This window comes from Motacilla alba, chromosome 3 (genome assembly GCF_015832195.1).
Source record: "Motacilla alba alba isolate MOTALB_02 chromosome 3, Motacilla_alba_V1.0_pri, whole genome shotgun sequence".
In the NCBI taxonomy this organism is placed as follows: domain Eukaryota; kingdom Metazoa; phylum Chordata; class Aves; order Passeriformes; family Motacillidae; genus Motacilla; species Motacilla alba.
Window position 1 is genome coordinate 3,842,299 of NC_052018.1, and position 27,910 is coordinate 3,870,208.

Here is a 27,910-nt window from a genome sequence, read left to right on the forward strand (position 1 = left end):
GTGCAGCTGAACAGCTCAGCACAGGGCTGTTGATAAATCCATCTTCACCCCTCCAGCATCACCCAGCTCTGGAGCAACTTGGATATCAGATGAAGATCTCCGAGTTGGAGAGCGGACATAGCCAAAGCAGTCATTTGAGCCTCTTTTTCTTGTATTTCTGGTGACTTGTAGTGTCTGTTTGAACCTCATTTGCAAAGTGTGAAACACCAGAGTCATGTGGGAACAGAAACCATGGGGTTCACAAGGTCCAAGGTAGCAGAGGACTGTAGACAGGATGGTTTTCGACTCCTCTCTTCACTGTCCCATTGTCCTGCATTCTGATCTTCTCCAGCTTGTTCTTCATGAATGCAAAGACTTTGTCCCTCAGTGCCTGCACTTTTCCCCAAAAACAGTCTTATTGAAACCAGTTTCTGCTCTTCCTTCCAGGATGGGGTTGTTTGGCAGCAAAAATCAGCTGATGCCCAATGAGAAACACACTTCTGGAGGCAACTCAAAAACCAAGGGTAAACCTCCTCCTGCCCCACCCAAGGTAAGCCTGCAGTTTTGTGTCCTTTTGGGATCCCCCCACAGCTCAGTTGGTATCTGGGGTGATGCAGACAATATTTAGAATCACAGATCACATAATTATTTGGGTTGGAAAGAACCTGAAAGCCCATCCACCATCCAGTTCCACCCCCTGCCATGGGCAGAGCCACCTTCCTCTATCCCAGGTTGCTCCAAGCCCTGTCCAACTGGGCCTTGGACACTTCCAAGGATGGGGTAGCCACAGCTTCTCTGGAAAACCTGGTCCTCCCAGCTGATCCCTTTTGGACAGGGGTGGGAAGGGCTCGGAGGAACCTCTGTACATTTCAAACCCCTAAAACACTGTGTATTGAAATATCTTCTCATCAGCACTTTGAAACCCAGGCTGATGTTGCTGACTTGCAAGATGGGTCAGATTGAGGCTAAGATTCAAAGTTGCAAACCACAGTGGAAACTTCACCACTGTGAGTCCTCAGCGGGTTCAGTAAAGAGGGTCTGCAGCCAGCCTGTGTTGGGCTGAGCTGCGAATCAGAAATGCTGGGCATCTGCTGCTCCCTTTGCGTTGCCTCATCCTCCGCTGGCATGGACATAGAGCAGGAAGGAACCGGGGAAGGATTTTGGACACCTCAAATGACAAACTTGTTTAAACTTTGTAAGTCACTTCACCTCTGTTGCTCTGCAAAGGACGTGAAGTTGTTTTGTCTTTCCTTGCCCCTGCCAGCACTGCAGCCAGCAGCCAGCACAAGAGAAACTCGAGGTGCAACTCTCATGTGAAGATCATCTCGAGCCCTGGGAGAGGGAAGGAATTGCAAATCATTGCTTTTTATGACAGCTGGAGATGTTTTTCACTCCTTTACTTTCATTTCTGAGTTCTCCCACGGCTATTCAGTCCAGTTTTTGTGACAGCAGATGTCAGATTGACCAGGAAGATGTTATTTTCCTAGATTTCATTCTCTCCAGCTCACTGGAGAGGAGCCACTATCAGTATAAATACAGTATCACTGACCACCTTCTGCCATTCGTTATTTTTTGCCACAGGCACTCAGCTCTCACATGTCAGGGGAAATCCAAATTTCTTCCACTTAAATGAGAAATGGCAGCAGATGAGCAGCTCTCCCACCCCACACTGCTGCTAAGCTGGGGTCAAAAGGTGGTGCCGGCAGAAAACACGAGGTGTTTTTAGTTCTGCGTCTGTATTTCACCACTTTTGCACATGTATAAAAACACCCAGTGTGGTCAAACACCCACCATAGGCACTGCAAGGTGGGTGAAGGCCAGTTTCAAACTGTTATCCCCCAAAACAAGGTGGTTCCATCCCAGCTCATTTGGAATGATCTATGGACAATTTGCCAGTTTCAGCAGCAGGGCCAAACCAAGCCAGGAACAAAGTAAGCATTTTAAAATTGTGCCCAGATGAGTTGCTAGTCACTTGTTGCTATTTAATTTCACAGTCTACAATTTCCTCCTGAGGTACAGTGGAGGGGCAGCTGTGATCTCTGCTCTCTGTGACCAGTGACAGGACCCAAGGGAGCAGCTGGAGCTATGTCAGAGGAGATTTAGTCTGGATATTGGGAAAAGATTCTTCCCCCAGAGGGTGGTAGGGCACTGAGCAGGCTCCCCAGGGAATCTCCAAGTCTGCCAGAGCTCCAGGAGCATTTGGAAAATGTTCCAAGGCACAGGGTGGGATTTTTGGGATCTCTGTGCAGGGCCCAGAGCTGGATCAATGATCCTTGTGGGCCCCTTCCATCTCAGGAATCATAGAATCATTGGATCATAGAATGGATATCCACAAGGACCATTGAATATTCTATGATTTCTACAGTTCTCTGATTAATTAGCTGTTGCAGTCACTGCCTCTGTTTTTCTAATGTAATCTTGAGCAAAGGATATCATATACTCATGATCCTTGGGACAGTCACAGCAGACAATATCTCTGGTTTTCTGCTTCAAACAACTCTGCAATTGCCATTTCTCAATTAGACCATGCAGCTCTCATCCCTCACCGATCTGAAATCTGGCATCAGTGGACAGTGGATAGAGCAGGCTCCAAATGAGGGGGCAGCTGATTTCTGCTTTAACTCAGAGGGAAGCCAAGGCTTCTTCCAGCTTTCTGTGAAGACAGCTGTGAACACCTCATGGCAAAATGTGCTAAAGCCATCACAGCTGTGGAGCCAGGCACGGGGGCTGCTGACTGACTGCAGTGGTCTCTGGACCAGACTCCCACTCGTCTGTAAAGCTGAAATCAGTTCTTCCTGAAACACAGCAAAGTGATAAATATCTCCTTTTTCCTTTCTATTTCTATCACAGGGGAGACAAGTTATCAACAGCCCTCATCTAAACCAAGGCTCTGCACAAGGTAAGGTTCTGTTTTCTTTGCCTCTCCATAGGGTTTTGCAGGGTGGTGGTCCCCAAATGTCAGGGTTTGTGGACAAGCCATCACGTCAGAGGCGTGTGGTTTCTGTATTGCAGCCGTGCCAGGCAGGGAGTTTATCAGAGCAGTTCAGAAAACTCAGTTTGCATCACCAAGTCCTTACAGCTGCCAATTTTCCCCTGCTCATCAAAGAAACCCGGAGGGAAAAGCACTCTCTCTCCTTTGGAACCAGGTGATCTTTAAGGTCGCTTCCAATCCTGTGATTCCATGATTGCAGGAGCAAAGGGAGATCTGAGCCTGGAGCTGTGGGAGATTTCTCTGCCCTGTCTGCAGTGTGACATGGATGCTTTATCCAGCCAGCTGAAAATTTCAGAGGAAATAGCAGGCATCATAGAGCCCAGAGAGGCTACAAAGAGAAAGAGAAGAAAGGGAAGAGCTTAAAATAAGGATACACAGAGCCCCTGCCTGGAGATGGGCTGTTGGCTTCATCCACCTCTGCAATTATCTGTGGGTCACAGATGGTGTTTGGAGATTATTGTCTTTTAGCAGGGACCCCTCAGCTCCCTCTTCCCAGACTCCAGCAGCAGCTCATGTGTATTTTTGTCAAAGAAATTCTGCAGATTAAGGACAGAGAGAGAGATAATTAGAGGAGGGGGGTAAATAGAGGAAGCTTGGAAGAGGGCAGTTAGCAACACATGAAAGTTCTACACATGGATGAAAGGGTAGGATTAGGGGAGATAGTGTGGGGGAAGAGAAAAGGGGGGATGGTGAATAAATGGGATGGATGGAATGACAGTGTTAGGTCTTCTTAGGTCCTCTGGAGGTCTTCTGGAGGTCTTAGGGCCCCTTGACCATGGGCCAAGAACAGGAACTCCTGCAACATCAAAATATTCTTCAAATTTGGCTTTTGTTATGGAGATCAAATTTGTGGGAGGTGAATATCTTCAACCACGTAATCTGGGATGTGCTTTCATGGCAATGCCATTTTTCCAGAAACTATGATTTCTTTTGCAGAATTGTTTTCATGGCATGTTTCCAAGTGGCCGTGCTCTCCCACCTCCCCAGCTGAGCAGGGACTGACAGTTTGTCACAGAATTTTTAGCACAGAGTTTTTATGACAGGGTTTTTATCACAGGATTTTTATCACAAGGTTTTTTCCACTCTGGTCAGAGTCACAGCAGAAATTGTGATCAAGGAGGCAGATTTTACTTCTCCTTCATGCCCAAAGGCAGAAGTTGAAAGATGCTAAAAAATGGATTAAGTACAATATTAGCCATTTTCAGCTCTCAAAACTAATTTTGTTCATTAGATTCAGTTCCAGTTCTGGAGGAATATTCACACTGACAGTCTGGAAAACTTCCTATTTTTCTCTGCCAGTGTCTGAGTTTCCTGAAATGATGCTACATCTGACTGTGCCCTTTGTGGGAAAATGGGCTGATAAGAACCAAGCAAGATATTTGAGACACCAGAGATCTTCTACCAAGTGACAGCAATTCAAGTGAAACGAAAGAGAAAATACAAAATCCAGGCAATCACATCATATAAAAAAATAAATTCAGAGAGATTAATTAAATCCTATGGGAGCACTTTAAATTCAATCAGGAAAAATTATTGGCTATATAATGTAAAATCAACCCTTTCTTTTCCTGGTTTTTTTTTTTTAATTTTTGTGGATTTTTTGTTTTTACTCTCCTTGCATTTTGCATTATTTTTCTTTGTTTTTTTTTTTCTGATCTCGAGCTACTGAAATTGTCTCACATTTTCCAGCTTTTACACCTCTGCCTCAGAAATCATTAATTTATTTATTTTTGACAAAAACCAAATTCCTCCTGACATTATTTATCCTCATGGAAATAACACAAAGGCAGGCAAAGGGTGCAGACCTCTGCATTCAATGTGGTGCACGTGGCATCACCAATCCTTTTTTCACTTCAGGTGATTTTCCCGTGGTGTGAGTCATTCATTTTAACACCATTCCCTGAGCAACCACAAAGTTTTTAAGGCTGGTTTTAAGTCTCTGTGAAGTAAAAATTTTAATTCTGAACACCCAAAGCTCCCAGCACTGCAAACTCCTGGCCCATGGTAAGCCCCAAACCCAAGAGTGCCAGAGCAGTCCAAGAGTAGGGCTGCTGTTTGCTTGCATTGGATGGATAAGACAGAGAAAATAGGTAGAATAACCCCTGCCCTTGCCCTGCCAGCTGCTCACAGCTGGATTTAAATCCCACTGATGGAAAGGGCTGGTGGTTTTGGGTGCTTGTCCTCAGGCATTTTAATAACCTGCAACAGCATGAGGAGTCAAAGTCTCTGCAAGGTCATTTCTTCTGGTGAGGAACCACAACTTCTTCCACCTCTTCACTTGCTTCTTGCTGGCCAAAATATGAGCAGGACCGAGTTTCAGGATGTGGAAGGTTAGCATGCTCTGGAAGTTGAGGTCTTCTGTGGCATCTCAAAGTTAATGCCGAAATTCTCGGTTGTTTTTATCGTTGTTACTTGAATGTGGTTTTGAGCTTGAAAGGAATGCTGTCAGAAATGTGAGTTGGAACTGAAGTGGGAGAGGGAAAGGTTGTTTCTACTGAAAAAAAGGGCTGAGTTTTTAGTGAGAAATTAAAAATCTTCTAATCAAAAACGTTTGCTTTGATGTGGAGCATGTCTGAGAAGAGGCTGAGGGAGCTGGGAAAGGGGCTCAGCCTGGAGAAAAGGAGGCTCATGGGGACCTTCTGGCTCTGCACAACTCCTTGCAAACAAATTGTAGCCAGGTAGGGGTTGGGCTCTTCTCCCTGGTAAAAAGTGAAAGGACTAGAGGAGATGGCCTAAAGTTGCACCAGGGGAGGGTTAAATTGGATATTAGGGGAAAAAAAATCATGAAAGGTGTTATCAATCCTCAGATCAGCTGCCCAGGCAATGGAATCACCATCCCTGGAGGAATTTAAACGCCATAGGAATGTGGCATTTGGGGACATGGTTTAGGGGTTGCCTTGGCACTTGCCTAAGTGCTGGGTTAATGGTTGGACTTGATGACATTAAAGATCTTTTCCAAATTTAGGATTCAGTGATTCCAACCAGCCCGTGCCAGGCTGAAACCAAAAGCAGACCCCATTTCCAGCAGCAGTAAGCCATAGCTCAGTGCACCCAGCTGGCCAACGTGTCCTGCAAGTTGTCACTCACACCATGACCATCCTAAAACGGCTCTAAGCCAATGGATGATCCTCTGGGACACCCTGGCACAGTCTCAGCCCTGCTTTGTGGCCATGAGGTGGTTGCAAAGACCTTCCATTCAGGACAAGCCAGCTGTGGGAGGACTGGTTGAATCATTCCCATTGAGCCACCAAACTGGCACTCAGCCTCTGCAAACCCTGCTGGTATCAGACTTGGCTGACAGCAGCTCTGAGCTAGGATGTGTTTGGCTCCCAATCAAAGTCCTGGGGCTGGCAGCTTTATCTGAGAGTTCCTCACGGCCCCGACGAGCCTCTCATGGCCTGAGTGGATCAAACTGATCCAAGGCAGTGTAATCCATGTGTTTCTCATGGGGTGATGGACTCAGGGACAGGAAGAGCCCCTTTCATCATGAGATGGCAACTCCTGCTAGCTCAGGCGGAGAGAGCTTTTCTTCTGGCTCATTTCAGTGTGCAGTGTTCTCAGTGCCTGTTTTGGGATAAGAGGTGATAAAGTATATTTTTCAGCATGCAAACCCTTTTTGTCCTTGCTGTATTCTCTCTTTTTAATTCCATTTATTTTCACTTATGTCAGTTGCTTTGAGATCAAAACTCCATTTTCATTTTCTGGAGTACACAGCCACTCTGGACTTGAAGACATTCACACACTTGCTCCTATTTTTCCAAGCACGAGTGTGATCACTGCTTTATTTCCCTTTCAAGAGGACCAGGAGGGTGTGTGTGTGGATGGCAGGCTGGTGGTGCACACCTCACAGGGGGCAGATGCCCCAAACCCTTTCATGTCTGAGCAGATGTGTGATAACAACTTTCTCAAGGAGGCAGACAGAGTTTGGGTGCGTTGCTAATTCGAGCTGCCTCAAGGGGAAGCCCCCAACCGTGCCAGCTATTTTCAGACTTCAAAGCATTCTCCCTTGTGACTGATCATCCTTTTCCCATCCTGGGAGAGAGGCTCTGCTGGAACCTCTCATGGATCTCCGATTTCCTTCTCAAAAGCCTGAAGGGAGCTGCTCAGGGCTCTGCTTTCCAAAGCTGCCTTTCCTCCCACGCTGACCCTTTCTCCTCCCTAACAAATTGCCATCGGAGCAGCAGCCAGCCTTGCACAGACACAAACCCCAAGTCGCCCCAGAGACACGGTTATCTTGCTGTGACAAAGGGCCAGTCTGGCTCTCTTGCTGGTGGCATTATTTGAAAAGGTCACCCAAAGACAGTGGCTTGACAGGCTGTTTTGAAAAATGATAATAATAGGCTGTCCATCGGTCTCAGTGCATTAATTAGGCTGAGCACAAGCTGAAGCCTTCCTGCAGCACAGTTCCCATTCTTTTTTTCTTCTTTTTTTTTCTTTTTATTTTCCTTTTTCTTTTCCTTTGTCTTTTTTCTTTTTATTTTTATTTTCCTTTTTCTTTTCCTTTGTCTTTTTTTCTTTTTCTTTTTCTTTTTCTTTTTCTTTTCCTTTGTCTTTTTTCTTTTTCTTTTTCTTTTTCTTTTTCTTTGTCTTTTTTTCTTTTTCTTTTTCTTTTTCTTTTTCTTTTTCTTTTTCTTTTTCTTTTTCTTTTTCTTTTTCTTTTCCTTTGTCTTTTTTTCTTTTTCTTTTTCTTTTTCTTTTTCTTTTTCTTTTTCTTTTTCTTTTTCTTTTTCTTTTTCTTTTTCTTTTTCTTTTTCTTTTTCTTTTTCTTTTTCTTTTTCTTCTTCTTTTTCTTTTTCATTTTTTCTTTTTCTTTTTTCTTTTTTTCTTTTTCTTTAAATTTCTCTTTTTCTTTAATTTTTTTTATTCTGTTTTTCTCCTCCTTCTCCTCCTTCTTCTTCTCCTTCTTTCACTCCTCCTTTCTTTTTATTTTTCACCACGGTGTTTTGGTTTGATTTTTGTGATCCTGCGCATGTGCTGATTCTTTTTATACATTTTGATTTGCCCCAAAATAGCTGCTCTTTTCTGCTCCAGCAGCTCCGAGCGTGCAGAGCACAGGGGAGAGGTTGCACTGCTTCCCCGAGAGCAGCCCCAGCACCTCCGGGGTTTGCAAACCGAGAGCTTCAGGTCCAGCCCACAGGGATCAGCCCTGGGCTGTGCCAGAGCATCGTGGCACATGGACAGGGCTCATAAAACCAAGAGTGGGACTTTTTATGTGGGCAGAAAGTGACAGGACAAAGGGCAGCAGTTTTAAACTGGCACAGCGCAGGTTTGGGTTAGATGTGAGGGAGGAATTGTTCCCTGTGAGGGTGGGGAGGCCCTGGCACGGGGTGCTCTGAGAAGCTGTGGCTGCTCCTGGATCCCTGGAAGTGTCCAAGGCCAGGTTGGAAGGAGCAGCCTGGGGTAGTGGAAGGTGTTCCTCCCGTGGCAGGGGGTGGAACTGGATGATCTTTAAGGTCCCTTCCCACCCAAACCATTCTGTGGAATGGAAAAGTGTTCAAGAGGGAAGAATGGCAAGATACCAGATGAGACCAGAGCACAGGCAAGAGACCATGAGCCCAGGGATAGCTAAATCCTAGAAACAGCCTCAAATAACAGAAATTTTAATGACTTAATACTTTTTTCAATTAAAAAACCCTACATCATTTTGAGTCAAATTCCACAGCCACCATGGGAAATGCTGCAGTTTTCATTTACCACTGTGTAAAAGTCAGGCTGAACTCTGACAGGTTATCTATGACCCTTCTAATTCCACACAAACTCCTTTTTCTTATTTACACTCTGGGTTTTTGTGGATTGGGGGGTGGTTCTGCAGTGTTTTAAAAATACATACACAGGAAATGCTTTGTTGAATCAGTGTCAATCCCTGAGCAGAGGTTGTGGTGAGAAGGAAAGCTGGGTTGGTGGAAAGGTTGGATTTGGGGGTGGGAGGATGACAGAGCCCTGTGTTTAGGGGTTGAAATGCCCCACCATACACCCAGGTGTGCCTCAAACCACTCAAGGAACAGTCTGGATGCAAAGGAGTTCATTCTTCTTTCAGATCACTTGTTTGTGGTTGCACTGTACGATTTTCCTGCCTCAAGTGACCGTGACCTGGAGCTGGTCAAAGGGGAGAAACTCCAGGTCCTCTCCAAGTAAGTGACCCAGGAGGAAGTTCAAAGATGAGCACAGGGAGGCTGGGAAAGGGAGGACCTTGGGGTCAGCCACCACTTTGCAGCTGACCAGAGCTGAGCCTGTGCCTTGGCTGTGCTCCAGAGCATGGCTGTGGGTACTCTCTTCTCTCTGCAGGGTGACAATTCTGTGGGTCACAGATACTCTGGGGCTGGGTACTGTCCCTGCCTAGGTGGTACTGGGATCCTCTTTGCTGTCAGTGCCTGTGGGTGCAGAAGTAGCATAAATAAAAACAACAAGAAAACAACAAGAAAAAACAGCTCCTGTCCTGTGTTCGTGCTGATTCTGCTTCTGCAAAGGATGTGGGTTGGGTGTAGTCAGAGGAAAGGACAGAACTGAGCCAGACACTTGAGAGGTTTCATTTCAACTTCTCAAACTCACCACAGAAGAGGCCCAGTCCATAACAGGGCAGAGGTGAGCTTGGGGCCCCCAGACCTTGAAGGGCTGCTCCATCCTTGGCTGCTGGAGGTTTGAGATGGCCTCCAGAAGTGACATTTCTCACCCAGATGCCATGGGCTGGGACCTGCGGGACAAGGGGTGGAGAACCCCCTGCATGGGGATGGCTTTGGGTCACGGCTGGTGGCTCAGTCAGCAGTGGGACAGCAAGGTGGGGTGTCTGGAGCACAAAGGAAGGAGCAGAAAGGACCCCAATGCCCCGTTCAAGAGACAAAATAAACCATGTGACCCTGATGCCCCTCCTCTCACTCGAGGTGTGTGGCAGAGGTTTGGGTCTGTGGTTGCTGCACGTTCATGGAAAGAGATTGTCACCTCCACAAGTCCTTGAAACACCAACAGCCACCAGCTTTGTTTTGGTGCTTGGGAGCCCAGAAGGAACTGCAGAGTGGATTACGGAGTCCCAGTCCATCTGCAGTGCTCAAACCCCACAGTCCACATCCCCACAGCCTCAGCTTGTCACAAAGCCTCCTCTGGGCACTCACATCTTTTCCTCTGCTCCCTTTGCAGAGAGGGGGACTGGTGGCTGGCAAAGTCCCTCAGCACTGGGAGGAAAGGATACATCCCCAGCAACTTCGTGGCAAAAGCGGACAGTTTGGAAGAGGAAAAGTAAGTGGGAAAGCTTTTGAGAGGCAAACACAAATGCTGTGCCCTAGATCTCAATGAGCTCCAGGAGGAGCTTTATTGATGGCAGGAAGATGTCACTGCCAGGCTGGATGGCAGGAGGTCTTTCCTCACCCCAAACAATGCTGCCCAAAAGCTCAGGACAAATTTTTAAGCATTGTATTGGCGTGGAAAGGGAAGATGAGGTCCTTATGGGAAAGTGGGCAAAGGTTCTTGTCCCATTGATTGCACCCACTGTGGAAAACAAGGATTTGGGGGCAACAACAGAAGGGTTATGGTGGCAGTGCCAGGGACCATCCTCTGGTCCCACTGAGCCAGTCCACCCACACAAATGGCTTTAAACCTCTTCACCTTCCAAGAGAGTACCCATATGTAAACAGGAATCTCTGGGTGGGGTGCACTGATCCAGGTCTCGGGTCTGCCAGGGACCACACCAACAATTTAACAAGACAGGAAACTGAGTGCCAGCACCCAGACCCACAGCGCTGTTTTTTACATGAGCCCAGATGCAGCCTCTCTGCAAAGAAGATTGAATGAAAGGCTGCAGTCAAAAGAGTTTATTTTGCCTATAATACAAACAGAAGGAGGATTTTTTTTTCCATGAGTTATCCTCCTCTATGGCATTCAGCTCTAAATGATCAGTCCTGCCTGCAATCTCTTCTTGGAGGGACCCAACCTCCACTGAGTTCAGCAAATATTTAGCAGGGCACAGAAATGTGGCTGAGACATAAAAGTTCTTTGTATGGGATACTGCACATCCCATCTACTCCCCACACTGTCTGAATTTCCAGGCTGTGAAACAAGCCCAAAATGACCCAAATCTGGTGTTAATCTACCCAAAACAATCTATTATTGCCACTTTCCAGCAGATAAAAAGCTACTTGCTGATAAAAACAACCTTCAGTTTCACAGTGTAATGATTAATAAAAACAAACAAACAAACAAACAAAAAAACTAACTGGAAAAAATTCCAGTTTTTGTAGAGTTTTTCCTTTCTAAGCCATGCTTTTGCCTTTTCTGTCTGCCAGGTGGTATTTTAGAACTCTGAGCAGAAAAGATGCTGAACGGCTTCTGTTGTCTTCTGGGAACAAAGTTGGCTCTTTCCTCGTCCGGGAGAGTGAAACCACCAAAGGTGAGATCCATGGAGCAAAGGTAAATCCTCATTGTTGCCCAGGCTCGGAAAACCTTCAGCAGGGCTCTAGGAGTGAGCTGGGGGTTTGGAAAGCAAAGATTTGCTCATGATCTACTCATTTGTGCAGTTCTGGCTGTGGTGAGAGTGGCTCTTCCACCAGACTTCATGGCATAGACACAGGAACACAAATAAGCAGATTTTCTAAAATAGTTTAAGGGTTCTATTTTCCTTTTCTTCCCAAGGAAATGTCTCTCTCTCTCTTTTTTTTTTTTTTTTTTTAAGATATTAAGATATTTCTACACACTCTTGAAGGAATATTTCTCCTGTTTGCAACAGAAACTTGCACAGTTTTGAAAAAGTCATTTTCCCAGGGAAAACATGTTTTTCCTGATTTTCTGTAGCAAGGGGATTTCATACAAATCAGAACTTTTATTAGGAGAGTGACTGGAGCAGGATAGATGGATTTCATCCACTTTCCTTCCATATGAACATGTCTGACTTTTGAAGAAATGATCCAGTGAGGATGGAAAGGCCAAAGAATTGCTCCCACTCCTCTTGGGCAGTAGATATAGTTATTAACCAAAATATAAAACCATTTAATTTCAATTTCTTTGTTCCATGCTATTAATTCATAGAGTCTGGAAGTTAGTGTAGGTTTTCCCATGGGAATTCCTTATTTTTTCTTTCCTATCTTTTTCTCCTGGCTTCCTCTGGTCCATCATGTGTATTTACAGCACAGAGGAAATAATGTTCATGATGGTCCCGTGGTTCTGCTCTGAACCAGATCCATGGGTTAGGTCAGGAAAGCGTTTCAGTCTTGCTGTCATTAGGTTCCTTTCCTTCCAAATGGATGCAGGAGTCTTTCCTTAACATTTGGAAGAAGGTACTTTGTGGCTTCCCAATAGAATCAAGGAATTGTTTGGGTTGGAAAACTTCTAAGATCATGGTGTCCAACTGTGACTTGTTCAGTAGAGAGTTGGAGCATCCATCTGAAACCATATGGAGCTTTCTTTTCCTTGACTTGTTTCCCAAATACTTCCAAAGGCCAGGCCAAACAGTAAGAGAGGGAACAGTCTGGTGCCTCCATCTTGCAAATGGCTCTTGCCCACTGTAGCATCTACTTATTCCTTCCTTGTCTCTTTTTTTCTCCTGTTCACAAGGGAGGTCTCCAAGGCAGCATCTATTCCTTCCACCATGGAGGTGTTCCTTCCACCATTGCCAGAAAATTAAACAGTGCCAGGGTGTGGATGCAGCAGCTGGAATCTCATCCTCCTGTAGCTGTCTCCCTCAGCCACCAGGCAGTGGGGCTGTGTCAGACTGTAACACCCTGCTTTGAATTTCCCCCTCTGCCCCGTGCCTGGACTCACCTCCACACATCCCTGCTGAGCTGGTGCTAAGCAAGAGGGCTGCTATCCATAAGGATTTGCAGCTTTCAGAATTTTTAGGGAACATTCAGCTCAGGAAACATTTCAGATATTTGTTTCTAAGCATTTCACTTTATTAAGGCACTTATTCTGCTGTATCTCTCTGCTGCTTTTGTGGTGCTTTTGCAGTGATCAGGTTTGGACTTGGAACAACGTGCTGCTCTTCTGTTTATCCCATTCCCACTCTCCCTTTGTTTGCTGGGATATCTGGGTAGCTGGTGTGTTCATTGCACCCAGGAAGGGCAGGAAGCACCACAAAGCAAACACTGGAGTGCTGTGTCTGAACCTCTGTCCACACATGATCCTGGTCTTTGTGGCATCTCTAAGTGCCACACATGCATGGAATCAGACCTTTCCCTCTTATTCAGGACAATTGTCCCCAACTTCTGCAATTATCTGGAGTGTGGGTGGGTCTTGGTCACACAGGGCTCAAGCAGAGGTGGCACTGTCCTGAAATCCAAGGAGAAATCACCAGATCCTCAATGCCCTGTCTCTGCTGTCAAGAAGAATGAGGTGTGGGATATTCTGCATTAGCAAATATGGCTTCCACTCTATGAAAGCCCCATGTGAGTCCCAAATGCTCAGATGTGTCTCTGCCCTGTGCCTCTTCTGATATTTAGGATAAAATATGGGTGTTATTCCTTCAAACACCTCATCCTCTGAATCGTCCTGTGTGCCCAGCTGCTGCCTGAGCACCCTGTGCTTTGGGCTGCCTGAATGACCACGTTTGATCCATCTTAGCCACAGCTTCCTCCTCCCTGAAGAGAAAGGGAAAAGACAAAGCCAGGCATCTCGAATGTGTGCCATGAAGCTGAATTCCCTGATGTAAAGCACCCCTGTGGCCCACCAAGAGATGTCCAGAGCAATGCCATGGAGTTAACCCTGCCCTTAGAGCCCCACTGTTTTTTCCTGTTTTTCTGTCCCCATGACGTGTGTTTTCACTCATTTGGCACATCACCAGCAAAATTTGACCATCAGGGACAAATTTTAGCCACTGGGCTGAGCTCAATCCCATTAATGACTTAAATAACTGGGGGGTGGTTGTCTCATACTGGGATGTCTCAGGCACAGCAGGATGTGTTCTGCACCCTGAGTAGGAGCAGCACTTATTCCCAGCCCATCCTGGGCAGAGTTTTGTTTTCCTCATGGTTTGAGATGCATAAACTCTGCAAATCTTCAGAGCCAACATTTCTCAGAGTCCCCAAAAGGCACATTCAGCATCCTGGGAAGACGGGGACAGTGTGGGAAGCAGTGAAATCATCGGCAGAGCACTGTCCTTGCTGAAGCTGCTGCAAATAAACAAAGTCCCCCTGAAGTAACAATCATTCCAAAAGCTGCAGGAGCACATTCCCCCAGCTGAGCTGAGCCACAGGCTCCTGGCTTCCAGCAGCATTCCTGCATCTCTGCTCCCAGCAGGAGAGACCTCCCTGAGCTCAGCCTCTGCATCCAGCTCAGCTCCTGCCCTTCCTATTGGGAAGGATCTAAGGGGCTGCCGAGAGCTATAGGAGCAGGAAATGGGCTAAACACATGTCCCCAGGTGCCACATCTACATGGCTTTTAAACCCTTCCAGGGATGGGGGCTGCATCACTGCCCTGCAGCTGTGCCAGGGCTGGCCAACTTTTTGATGAAGAAATTGTTCCATAGATTTTTGTATTCTGGACTCTTTACCATCCAGGTCTGTGCCAGGATGTGGTGTGGGACTGAAGAACAGGTGAATGTCCCTTGAGGCTGAGGAGCAAGAACTCCTTTTGTCTATCCCGGATGTCATCAGAGGGAATTAGGAGTCAATGATTTTCATTTCCTGCTGTCACAGGGAGCAGGGACCAGGTTGGACGGAGCTTGGAGCAACCTGGTTTAGTGGAAGGTGCCTCTGTCCATGGCAGGAGGTGGAACGAGATGAGATTTAAGGACCCTTCAAATCCAAACCATTCTGTGATTTTGTGAAGGAAGAATTGAATCTTTCCAGCTTCAGTGCATTGACTCTGCACAGCAGCTCCCAAGGGAACAGTAACTGGCCATGGAGAAGGACAGGGAAGCTCCACCACACTCCCTGCAGCAAATTAAACTGTGACTGGGGCTGAGATGCAGTCATTAGCTTAATGACAGGGTAAGAATTAAAACTGGCAGCTGAGAGATTGGCCCTGTCTCTGTTTGAAAGGTGTGGGAGAGTTTAAAGGGTTGGTGGGGCCTGGAAAGGAGATCCTGTGGGAGAAGAGTATTTTGGGTGCAACCACACTGGCAAGCAGGGCAGGTCTCCTCTTCCCTGCTGACTCTCAGCCCCCAGACACTCCCTTGCAGTGGTGTTTTGTCATCAATTCCTGGATTTCCTTCTGCAGGATCGTTTGGCCTCAGGCCAGCTGCCTTCACACCATGTTTGGCTCCTTCCTTGAGCAGTCCTCACCCTGTAAAAATCCCACACAAACCCTAAGCTGTGTCCCAGGCATGCCAAGCACCCTCCTGGCCTTGTGCCACATGAGCCCAACTCTCTTGGGCTGCAGCCTGGCCTGGGCTGTATTTCAGTCTCTTTGAAATTAAAACAATGCCATCACCCTCAACAGCAATAATGGAAGTTAATAATAGTTAATAGTAATAATATTAATAATAACAATAATAATAATAATAGCAATAATAGTAATAATAATATCAATAATAATAATAATAATAATAATAATAATAATAATAATAATAATAATAATATGTGTTGTCATCAATGTAATATTCTTCTTCACAGAATCATTTAGGTTAAAAAAGATCTCTTAAGATTATCAAGTCCAACCTTTGGCCTTGATGTTTATTATCATTATTTTGGAACTTAGGGCCACGTGGGTACTACCGAGGAGCCAGCAGAGCCATTTCTTTGCCTTTCCCTCGAGGTTTTATTGCCCAACTGAAGATGTTTCAGGGCTGTTTCTCAGTTGTTCAGCTGCAGGACTTATCAAATCAAAAAGGCTTCTTAATTTGTCTTCTGCCTGGCATTCATGGTGAAGGAAAGAGAACCAGAAGAGCTTCCTCTGCTGAGGAGACCACCACGTCAAATTGAGGTTCTCTGGTTCTGCATTTAAACCACCAGTTTTTTCCGTGAGTTTTACACCAGCAGATCTGGTCTCTGCAGGAAGGGACTCCCCTCAAAATGATTGCTGGCACTTGGGAAAACTTTAGACTCTTCCAAACTCTGCTTGTAAAGATTTATGATCACTCCAACAGAGCAAATATCCACAGAGGTGGGGGAGAGGGTTTTTTGCTGCTTTTTATAACTGCAAATGGGTTTCAGGCACAGTGTAGGGAAAACTGCTGGTGCTGGGATGGAGAAACACCAGTGAGGATTTTATGTTAATAAACTTTCCCCTCACGTGCAGGATTAGGGTTTCAGAGTTGCTGTTGCTTTTTTTTATGATCCTGCATGAACAGAGACACACTTTTAAACATGTATAGCCTTGCCTTTTCATTAAAAAAAAAAAAAAAAAAACAAAAATGGGCAATTTATCAGCCCAGGTGACATGTTAGACTTAGATCAGCCCAGCAGGCTTGTAACAACTCACTCCAGAAATAGGATCAGACAAAGGGGAAAAAGCCCCACTGCTAAGCTGCATTGAATCACACAGGCTGGAAATTCTGCTCTCCAGCATCATCTAGTGATGCTTCTGTGCACTGAAAACCAGCCTTGGTTTAGACAGTCATGGAGGGAATAGCAGGTTGGAGTGGTGGATGGCTGAGCAGCTCCCTTGAAGCCCAAAATGGACAAGATTCCAGATGGGAATCCCTAGATCTGGTTTACCCATGGTTACAAGTTTGTAGCTGAACAAAAAAATTTCTCCTGAACCCACCTTCTGTATCCCCCCAGCTGAGTCACTGACCTTGGCACAAGGTTTGATAATGTTTAATCCAGAGGAAAATGGTTTTAAAGGGCTTTAAAATGAAAGATGACAGGTTTAGATTGGATGTTAGGAAGAAATTCTTGGCTGTGAGGGTGAAGCCGTGGCACAGGTTGCCCAGAGAAGCTGTGGCTGCCCCTGCATCTCTGGAAGTGTCCAAGGCCATGTTGGACAGAGCTTGGAGACCCTGGGATAGTGGAAGATGTCCCTGCCCATGGCAGGGGGTGGAACTGGATGAAATTTAAGGTCCTTTCCAACCCAAACCATTCTGATTTCATGATGCTGAGGTTGGCAGAGCTCAGATGGGAATATGGAGCTGTGGAAAGACCATCCTGAGCTGAGGACCATCTGACTGCTCTGCCTGCAGAGGTGCTGCTGGTCCCCACAGTGCTTCCACGGGGCTGTTGGCCACAGCACAGGCAGATGTTACTCCAGGAAGCCTGGACAGGATCAGTTAAGCTTTGATGAACTTTTATCCTGTCCCCTTGCCTTGGAGAGAGGGAAGCTCTAAATTCTGGGGGACTTGCTCTGGAAAGGCATCAGCCAGGGCTGCTTTGGAGCTGTTGACAGCCATGGAAAGAGGAGGCAGCTGGTCCCTGACTCAGGGAAGGGCGTTTGTCCTCACAGCTCCTTCTGCTCTTTCTCCAGATGCCTATTCCCTGTCTGTGAGAGACAACAACTCTGCTCATGGGGACATCATCAAACACTACAGGATCCGCTCCCTGGATGGAGGGGGGTACTACATCTCCCCCAGGATGACTTTCTCCAGCCTGCCAGAGCTCATCCATCATTACAGCCGTGAGTTGTCTGTCTTCCCTCATGGATTTGTGTCCTGGAAGAGGGTGGGGACAGAGGGAGGATAGGTTTAGGAGACAGCACAGCTGCTCCACCCGCTCTCGTTGGCCAGGTGTGATCCTACAACAAGAACCCATGTCCTGGTTTCCACCCTAGGGAATTGCAAGGGTGAGCTCTGCCCCCAGCCCTAAAGTCAGGGAGTGTTTCTCATCAGGAAGGGAAAGAGGTGAATGTTGCCAGGATATGCAGGAGGGATGCATGGGAAGCAGGGTTTGGAATAACTGGGCAGGATAATTTTTTCCTCTATGGCTCCCTTTGAGCTTTCCCCTTTTATTGGGGCCGTTCTGGGTGCCTTGATCCCTGTGGCTGAAGCTTTTGATGAAATCATAGAATTATAAACATTGGAAAAGCCCTCTAAGGCCACTGAATCCAACTGTTCCCCCTGAACTTCCAAGGCCACCACTAACCCATGTCCCCAGGCGCCACATCCACACAGCTTTTAAATCCCTCCAGGGCTGGGGGCTCCACCACTTCCCTGTGTGGTTGTGGAGGTTTCCATGGGTTGATTTTCCCTGGCATTGTGGATGCAGGAAGAGGTTTTCTCTGCCATCCCACTGAACTTTCCTGTGCTTTGTCTTCATCCAGAGAAAGGGGATGGGCTGTGCCAGCGCCTCACAGCTCCCTGCACATCCCTGGTTCCCCAGAGACCCTGGGCCCAGGATGAGTGGGAGATCCCTCGGGAGGCCCTGAAGCTTGTGAAGAAGCTGGGCAGTGGGCAGTTTGGGGAAGTTTGGATGGGTAAGTGGAATTCCCTCCATTCCAGGGGAAAAAGACCTAAAGAGAGGAGATGGAAAGACCTCTTTTTTTCCCTAAGGCAAGACTTTTCTGAGAGTGGCGATCCTTAAGAACCAACACATATTTATGGGCACACACAGAGAAGGATTCCTGGGAAGGACTGGACAGCTCATGTTTGCAGAGATCAGGGGTTGAGCAAGAGTTTCACAGGGAATAGGTGTTGCAGTCACTATTTACACATCTCTTGGGATATGCACTCATTCTTCCTGGGAATCCTGGGCACAACTGCAGTGATGCTGCTGGTCCTATGTCACACCCAGTAGGGTACCTGGGTAACATTTTCCCACTTTTTATGCCTCCCTGTTCCACTTTTTATCCCAGATCTCCATCCCTGATGCTCTCCTGCCCACTGCTAATCAGCAGGAGAGGGAGTAGGGGGAGCTCAGCTTCCTTTGCTGCTCTTTTTGTGGTTTCTGGTTGCCTTGGAAATGGAGATTGTGGACAGGACCAGGCTGAGTTTATGTGCTGACTGCTCAGTCCTGCCTTTTTGGCTGCATTTGGATGTTTTGAGAGCCCAGCTGGTGGGAGGCCCCAGGGGTTTCACCCAGGAAGGGTCTGGGAGGGCTGTGTGAGGATGGGCTCACTGCAGGGACCATCCCTGATGCAGCCTCATGGATTGACAGCTGTGGCACGAGTGTCCCTTCACCTCTCACACCTGCTGGCACTGATTTTCCACATGTTCCTTTATGAGGGATCCAAGCTATTCCTGTGGTTTTCTGCTCCATGAGCTCTCCTTATTACACAACCCCATAGATCCTACAGAGAGCCCCAGATTCCTCAAAACATCGTAATCTCTCTGCAGGCTACTACAAAAACAACATCAAGGTGGCTGTGAAGACCATGAAGGAGGGCAGCATGGATCCTGATGCCTTCCTGGCAGAGGCAAACCTGATGAAGAAGCTGCAGCACAACAAACTGGTCCGGCTGTACGCCGTGGTCACCAAGCAGCCCATCTACATTGTGACAGAGTACATGGCCAATGGTAAAATCCCTCCCGGAGCTCTGTGCTGGGCTTCTGCAGAACCAGTTTGGTGATCTGACCCGTGCTCCCGTGCAGAATGAGGGTGGGCAGGAGGGGTTGCACCAAATCTGCAAGCAAGTGACCCAAAAGTTTGATTCTAACACAGAAAGAGACTTTCTGGGTGATGAAAAAACTATGGTGATGATCCATCTGAAGAGTGTTTAAAGTTCTCTTCCTCAGTGTTCTCAATGGAAGTTTGTTTCAGGTTTTCACTCCCTTTGTGGTGAAATTGTCCTTTCTTTTGCCCCTCTTCTTTAACAGTTTAAACTGTGAATTCCCAGCAGTTTGCAACAGATCTGTGCAAAACAGAGGGGAATTTGAGCTGTTTGGGAGCTTTCCTAATGAAAGATGCTGCAGTGGACACCCATTCTGGCTCCTCAGATTTCCCTTAGGATGGAGGCAGATTTGTTGCATATATTCAGAGGAGCACCAGGGAAAACAAATTTATAAATTATTCAGAAGAGTGACAGCAGTCTCTCCTCTCCTGCAGGGTGTTTGCTGGATTTCCTGAAGACAGAAGAAGGAAGCCGGCTGAACCTCCCCAAACTCATTGATATCTCTGCTCAGGTCAGTGGACAGTCGGGGGGAAAAGCATTGAAGATTTGTTATAACTCAGTGAAATTCCTGCAAGTCTGAAGTCAGTCAGAGCAAAGATTTCCGGGAGAAAAACAGCTCCTCCTGGTGTGTTCTCTTAGGGATTCTCCTCATGCTTTTCGTGTCCATGTGCATATCAGTTCTGTCCTTCTGATAGCTTAGTGCAGGGCTAGAGATCTGGAGTTTGGGGGTGTTTAGGGTGTGGTTGGATTTGTTTTGGTCTGATTTATTTTGCTTTTCTCCCTTGCTGAGCAGGAAAAAAAGTTTCTTTTTACCAAAAAAGGAGAAAAAGCTCAACAAAGAGACTTCCAATGCAGGACCAGCAGTCCTGCCCTTCTGAGGATGAGGCATAAAGGATGTTCTGATCCTCAAATCTCGGAATATTGCTCTTTAGGAAAACAAACTTTCATATTTTAAACATCCCCGGGCTGCAAATCCTCATAGCTGCAGCTGCAGCTTAAAATTTTAATCCAGAAGTGCCTCTAAACACAAATACGGCAAAATTAGGGAAACCACATGAAGAATGAGCATGGCTAAATCACTGCACTTTGGTCCCAGACAGATGTTGACAGAATTTGGCTCATCCAGAGCAGAGTTAGGCTAATTAGGAAATATTTGCAAAAAAAAATTACCCTGAAGCATCAGGCTGAATATCCATAAAATCACTCAGCTTCTCTTGTCAAAGTGGACTTGAGAAAACAATGTGTAAAGTTTGCTCATTCCAGCCCTCATACAGAGTTGTTTTTAATAAATTAACAACTGGAAAATCTTAATATTTGAGGGGATGGTTTATTATAGTGAAATACTTTAATTCTTGCTTTAACCAGAATGAAAAGATTTAAATGCTTTAAAGCAGTGCCACCTTCTGTCATTTTTACTTTGAACTTTCCTTAGGGGTGCAGAGGAACCTCTTTCTGTTCCTTCACTCTTCACTACTGATAAATTTTCCATACCTGCAGCTTTATCTTTGTTCTCTGTGAGATGTTATGGAGACAAATGCACGCTCCCTGTTTAGGGTATTTGACTTAATTACTCCCCTCCTTCCCTCCTCTCCTGAAATCTCCACTTCACTCCCTCCATCTTTCATTGTTTCATTCCCTCTCTTGAAAATTACAGCCTGTGCTTTGTGTTAAATTCCTGGGGATAAGGAATTAATTGATTCCTTTAATTCATTAAATAACTAATTGATTCCTTATTCCAATTAATTCATATTGCAGAGCCCTTGGGATTAATGGGAGCATTCCCCAGAAATTGGCAAGATGCATTTCTGTGCAGGATCAGAGTGGGTGACTTTGCTCTGGGAGACTCAGAGCAAAGATTTTGGTCAATGTTACAGAATTATGGAATCATGGAATGGGTTGGGTTAGAAGGACCTGAAAAATCATCTCATTCCAACCTCCTGCTATGGGCAGAGTCACCTTCCTCTATCCCAGGTTGCTCCAAGCCCCATCCAGCCTGGCCTTGGACACTGCCAGGGGTGGGGCAGCCACAGCTTCTCTGGGCAAACTGCACCACAGAGCAGGACCAGGATAATTGAACACAGACCAAACCCCCACACCCCAATAACGCAAAACCCACATAAGTCACCCTCAGCATGGTAGGAAGGATTTTACCCATCCCTGAGGCATTGGCCTCAACTGGCAGAACAACTTTCACCCTTCCCTCTCCCACCCCAGCACCACCTCCTCAGGGCAGGGACTCCGACACTCCCTGGGTATCTCTGGGAGGAGCAGCAGGAGGAAAGGGCAGTCTACTGAGCTATTTTGCAATCTGCTTATCTGTGGTGTTGGGGTGACATCACAGCTCAGCAGGCGCCCAACCCTCTCGAGCGCAGTTTTTGATCCAATGACATCCGTGTGAGTTAAAATTAGAGCAGTCTGGGCTGATACACTCGATCCTGTGGTCAGTCTTCAGGGTAAATGCTTGAAAACACTCTGGGCTGGAACGGGCTGAGCACCAGGTCCTATCTCATTAACATCAGGACAGGAAATTACATCAATTCTTCCATTTTCCACTGCAGAAACCAGCCCTTGCACTAGAGGGGTGTTGACACAGGTTAGAAATGCAGTATTGGAAAGTATGTGTGAGTATCCTGTTTGAAACCACATGTGAGTGCAGAGGCTCATGTGAATCTGCATGGAGTGGAAAATTGCTCTGCCCTCACCCACAGGCACTTAAAAGCTTTAATAGGTGCTACCCCTTGCTGGCAGGGGCTGCACACATCCACTCACCTTCCCAATAAATGCCCAATCCAAATCTGAGATTCGACCTGGCAATCTCTGTCTTCCACCAATCTCCCTTTTCGACCCCCAGCACTCATCAATGAAATATCACTGCTGTCATTGATAGAGGCTCATCACACACCAGGTGCCTCAATTAGATTTTAGGGATAAATTCTTCCCTGTGAGGGTGGGGAGACACAGGTTGCCCTGAGAAGCTGTGGCTGTCCCTGGATCCTTGGAAGTGTCCAAGGCCAGGTTGGGTGGGGTTTGGAGCAACCTGGGATAGTGGGTGTCCCTGCCCATGGCAGGAGGTTAGAGTGAGAGGATCTTTAAGGTCCTAAGGTCCCTTCCAACCATTCTATAATTCTGAGATTTGCTAGTTTGATTTTCTTGTGGTTTTTTTTTTTTTTTTTTCCTTTTCTTAATTCACATATTTAACTTGGAGCGTTTATGACTAAAATGCCCACTGGAGAAGAGAGACTTGTGGCAGAAACTGGGAATCCAGTGATGTGGCTTCAGCTCTCGCTGCAGACACAACTCACGCTGTGACTTCTGAGCAAAACAGAGAGTGCTGCTTCTGTTCTGCTTCACTTGGCTGCTCAGGATGGTAAAGCTATCAAGGGCAATATCTATTTATTTACCTGTCTGCTGATCCACCTGTCCATCCATCCATCCATGAGCAACGTAGGCACATCCATGCTTATGGAGAGACAACAGCAACCCTGTAAAAATGCTGTGCTTTGCAAAGGTGGGTGAAAAACAAACATGGGGAGGTGATGATGAAGGTGGGCTCTTCCTCCCCTCCCAGGTGGCAGAGGGCATGGCCTACATCGAGCGCATGAACTTCATCCACCGGGACCTGAGGGCTGCCAACATCCTCGTCTCGGAGACGCTGTGCTGCAAAATCGCCGATTTCGGCCTGGCCAGGCTCATCGAGAACGAGTACCTGGCACAGGAAGGTGGGTGTCTCTGGTGTTTTCAGGGTCCCCCAGATGAAGGGAGGAAAGATGAATCTGACTCCGTGTTCTTAGAAGGCTAGTTTATTATTTTATGATACTATATTATATTAAAGAATGCTATACTAAAACTATGCTAAAGAATGGAGAAAAGATACTTACAGAAGGCTTGACAAGATACTAATGAAAAACTTGTGACTCTCCCCAGAGTCCCGACACAGCCTGTCTGTGATTGGTCATTAAGTCAAAACAATTCATATGAAACCAATAAAACAATGACCAGTTGGTAAACAATGTCCAAACCACATTCCAAAGCAGCAAAGCACAGGAGAAGCGAATCAGACAATTATTGTTTTCATTTTTTCTCTGAGGCTTCTCAGCTTCCCAGGAGAAGAAATCCTGGCAAAGGGATTTTTCAGAAAATATGACAGTGACAGGTGTCCTTCCCAGCACTGCCCTTGTTTCCCACCCTCCTGCCCCCAGGCATGCCAGGATACCAGGCTGGCATCAGGCACAGGGCAGCAGAGCCTGCAGCAAGAGGCAGAGAAACAGAAACACCAAATCCAAAAGAAACAAAACCACCCAAAAGTCCTGGGAGAGGCAGCAATGCTTGGGGGCTATGAAACCAACTGAAAACAGCAGAGGGAAATAGGAAAAAACTCTTTTGGTTCTGTCTGGGAGAGTCCTGCTGACCCCCCAGTTGTTTGCTGGAGAAATTTGACCTCTGCTAATGGAGGCTGCTGCCTGTGGCTAGATTTTTGCAGGGATTCAGTCCAGAGGGAAGGAAATTACAGAGCCACAAATCTGGATCCAGTAGCAGCTTCCAGGTGTGCCAGGCAAACCAAGCCCTGACCACATCAGGTCCCTTCCACAACAGAGGGACCACATAGAAAACAACTAATCACGGAATCTTTTAGTTTGGAAAAAACTTCTGAGATCATCCCTGTACTGAGCTCTGACTCTGAGGTCAGGCATGAGATCAAATCATTCAAATTGCAAAGGGACTCTACAGAGCATCAGGGAAAGCAGCAAAGTGACTGAAATAAAACTATTCAGTCAGGCATAAGTGGCACTTACCAGAAGATTTTCAAATTTTGGAAATCTGTCCACTTCTAGGGTTGGGATGAGATAAAATTCCCCTTAAAATATACTTTGAGGAAAGGAAATTTAATAGTTTTTGTGGGCTTTTTTAATGAGATAAGAAACATTTCTTTCGATTTCCTGTCCCCAAAATCCTTTTTGATACAAATTATACCCATTTCAACATGCAGAACTATTTCAGAGTAGTAAGAGATCCCAAATGTAATTCAGAAACTGCCATGAAGGGGAATTTTGACTTTGCGGCAAATTTTTAAGGCAGTTTTATCCTTAAGAGAAGCTTTGATGAAATCAGAATAATTTGTTAATAATCAAAGGAGCTGCTTCCCCAGCAGAAAGCAGCTCCCATCAGCATTTTTCCAGCTAGCTTTGCTCTGGAATAACACCTCCCCTCTATCTGCTTTGAACAATTCTCACTTCATATATTGCATTTCTCAGCTTGTCACTCAGAGTGTGATGTGCAACAACTGAGGTGCTTATTTCACACCCTGCAGTTGGATTTCCAGTCCTGCAAGGATGTGTATAAATAAAAATGTGGTTTCCTCTGCAGTGTAACATTATCAGTTCCCACTTATCAAGGTGGTTTTGCTGTTGGTTGGTTTGTTGTTTTTTTTTTCCTTAGCTAAACTGAAATTGCAACGTTATGGCCATTGCTGTCCACAGTGGGTTAAGCAAGAACTTGGTGGACAAAATAAAAAGGGACTTATTTTGGTTTTAATAAAACTATGCAGGTTTAAGGACTGGGGAATTTATATTTGATGATATATTTATGCACTTTTGCTAAAACAACCCCCTTCTAATAAGTGATTTCACAGAATCACATAGTACCAGGTTGGGAAGAGACCTCAAAGATCATCTGATCCAACTATTCTTGGCAAAAGCCAAAAAAAATTTATACAGAATAAAATCCTACTGTTGTTGTCCCGTAATAAATCTGCCAAATTGGTTTTGAATATTCCATCCAGCTCTGGGATGGAGCAGGTCCAGAGGAGGATATGCAGATAATCAAAGAGCTGGAGCCCCTTTCCTAGGAAAACCACAGAATCATAACCAAGAGTCTAAAGGAACCAAGGAACCATTCCCCCAGTTTGGGGGAATTCTTGTGCCTGTGACACGTGAGAGAGATGCTCTAACTCCAGGAGTTATTTCCCTTTGTTTCCTTTGGGACAGGTGCCAAATTTCCCATCAAATGGACAGCTCCAGAGGCCATTAACTATGGGGTTTTCACCATCAAATCTGACGTGTGGTCATTCGGGATCCTCCTGACAGAGATCATCACCTTTGGCAGGATCCCTTATCCAGGTACAGGACCCCTTTTCTGGGATCAGGATCCCTCATCCAGGTACAGGATCCCTTATCCAGGTACCAGATTCTCTATCAGGGTACAGGATCCCTTATCTGGGGACAGGATTATTTATCCAGGTACAGGATCCCTTATCCAGGTACCAGATTCTCTATCAGGGTACAGGATTCCTTATCCAGGTACAGGATGCTGGGAATGCAGGATGAGTGTCCAGGCACTTCCAAGGATCCAGTGCTGCTCTAGGCTTGGAGGCACTCACTGAGGTGTGCCCAGACACACCCAGCTGTCTCTCAGATCATAGAATTGTTTAAGTTGCAAAAGGCCTCTAAATTGAATTAACCCAGCACTGCCAAGGCCACCACTGCCCCTTGTCCCCAAGTGCCACATTTACACATCTGGTAAATCCCTCCAGGGATGGGGACTCCACCACTGCTCTGGGCAGCTGTGTCAGTGCTGGACAACCCTTTCCATGAAGAAACTGTTTTTAATACCTGATCAAAATGTCCCTTGGTACAACCTGAGGCCATTTCCTCTTGTTCTCTGGGAGCAGAGCCCAACCCCCCCGGCTGTCCCCTCCTGTCAGGGAGTTGTACAGAGCCACAAGGTCCCTCCTGAGCCTCCTTTTCTCCAGGCTGAGCCCCTTTCCCAGCTCCCTCAGCCTCTACTGGTGTTCCAGCCCCTTCTCCAGCTCCGCTCCCTTCCCTGGACATGCTCCAGCCCCTCAGCGTCCCTCTTGCCACAAAAGCTCCTTCAAGTTGGCTTTCCTTCCCTCAGTTATTCCTGTGCAAAGCCAAACTTAGAGAGGGGAATCAGGGAGAGGACAGAGGGATGGAGAGGGAGCACAACCCTGAGGAAGGGACAATTCTCAGATGCAGGAACCACCGCAGCCCCTCCAGCCCTGGGTGTGAGCTTTGGGGAGCACTGACCTCCCCCCCGCTGGGTGCTGAATAACCCCTGCTGGGCTGTGTTTCCCCCCAGGAATGACCAACCCCGAGGTGATTCGCAACCTGGAGCGGGGTTACCGCATGCCCTGCCCGGAGTCGTGTCCCGGGGAGCTCTACAGCATCATCCTCAAGTGCTGGCGCAGCAACCCCGAGGAGCGCCCCACCTTCGAGTACCTGCAGTCGGTGCTCGAGGATTTCTACACCTCCACGGAGAAGCAGTACGAGCCCGAGCCGCAGCAGTGAGCCACCGCCCCGCCAGCTCCTGGGGACAGCGCTGCAGGACAGCCACCACCCGGCCGTGCCTCGGTGCCGGCGTTCCCCTTTCTCCCATCCGCGAGTGGAGATGGGGAACGAGGAGAGACATGAGGCAGGAGCATGCTGCCGGCTCTGCGGTTGTCGCAAAAACTGAAAAGGTGGCTGAGAGGTGGCACAGCTCCTCGGAGGGCTGTGCCAACCTGGCAGGCATCACCTCTGGCGCGAAGGACAGAAAACTCCTTCGTGACCCACCTGGATGGAGAAAAGCCCCTCAGCCCCACAGCTGCATCTCCGGGAAGAGGGCGCCGTGGCCAGGGTGGTGGTGTGGGGGTGAAGAATCACTGGCCCACTCTGCTGGCGATGCTACACCCCCTCCGCGCCGCGGGCAGAGCTGGGAGCGCGTCCTGTCCGCACCTCCTTGGGCCGCACCAGCTCTGGAGCGTTCCTGCCGGGTGATGCCCCCTCTCTGCCTCAAGTCAGTAATAAAAAACTGGATACGAGGATTTCCCACTTCTTTATTGAGGCGTCAGGGTGTGAGCGAACCCCTGGAGGAGAAGGGATAGGCCGGGGGGCTCCCCGGGCAGAGCAGGGTGATGCTGGGGTGGTACCCGGGGAGGGGATGGGGGGATGCCCGAGGAGCAGAAGAGATGTTCGTGGTGTGGCCACGAGATGTCCCTCCTTCCCAGCAAATCTGGACGGTTCTTGGGAAGTAAAAACTCATGTAAAAAAATACTTCAGAAATAAAAACCTTCCTCGCTTGGCTGAGCCCTCGCTGCACAAGCTCCCGGTGCAGCAGCCCGGAAGGTGCCGCTCCACACCCAGCCTGGGAGGGTTCAAATGCCATTTCCCTGGTTTCTGGTGAATCTCCAACCCGGGGGAATGCCCACAAGAGGCTTCAGGCTGGTCTCCAGTCAGTGGTTTCGCTGTGCTGAGGAGTGGAGGCGAAGAAAAAGGGCACAGATGGCACATGGGAGGAGTGTGAGACCACAGGAGTGAGCTCCAGGCTTGGGCACGGGGGAACGCTCCAGAACCATCTCTCCGGGGTGTTTCATCTGCTGTTTTCTCCTCCATGAAGTAGATTTTGAGTCCAGCTGTAGAGGGTGCAATTCACAGTGGAAAGGGGAAGATACGGGAAAGAATCAGCAGAGATGGAAAGAGAAATCTCCAGTAGAACTTAAAATATTCAAATGGGGTTTGTAAGAAAGATAGGGACAGAGTTTTT

General features: G+C 47.1%; 1 protein-coding gene across 2 annotated transcripts in view; it reads left to right on the forward strand.

The window, feature by feature from the left end:
• Positions 1-27,599, forward strand: part of BLK (BLK proto-oncogene, Src family tyrosine kinase) — a 45,218-nt gene extending 17,619 nt beyond the window's left edge. Inside the window, exons 2-13 of one of the 2 annotated variants that reach the window (XM_038133298.1) lie at positions 427-529; positions 2,830-2,878; positions 9,009-9,102; positions 10,103-10,201; positions 11,245-11,348; positions 17,294-17,443; positions 18,086-18,238; positions 19,098-19,277; positions 19,807-19,883; positions 22,941-23,091; positions 25,357-25,488; positions 26,468-27,596. In XM_038133298.1, the coding sequence (XP_037989226.1) occupies positions 428-529; positions 2,830-2,878; positions 9,009-9,102; positions 10,103-10,201; positions 11,245-11,348; positions 17,294-17,443; positions 18,086-18,238; positions 19,098-19,277; positions 19,807-19,883; positions 22,941-23,091; positions 25,357-25,488; positions 26,468-26,676 (1,500 nt within the window). In that variant the 5' untranslated portion in view covers position 427 and the 3' untranslated portion in view covers positions 26,677-27,596. Of the gene's footprint in view, positions 1-426; positions 530-2,829; positions 2,879-9,008; positions 9,103-10,102; positions 10,202-11,244; positions 11,349-17,293; positions 17,444-18,085; positions 18,239-19,097; positions 19,278-19,806; positions 19,884-22,940; positions 23,092-25,356; positions 25,489-26,467 lie in introns of both variants that reach the window. The other variant, XM_038133297.1, reaches the window with a different exon arrangement.
• Positions 27,600-27,910: the final 311 nt, after the last annotated feature.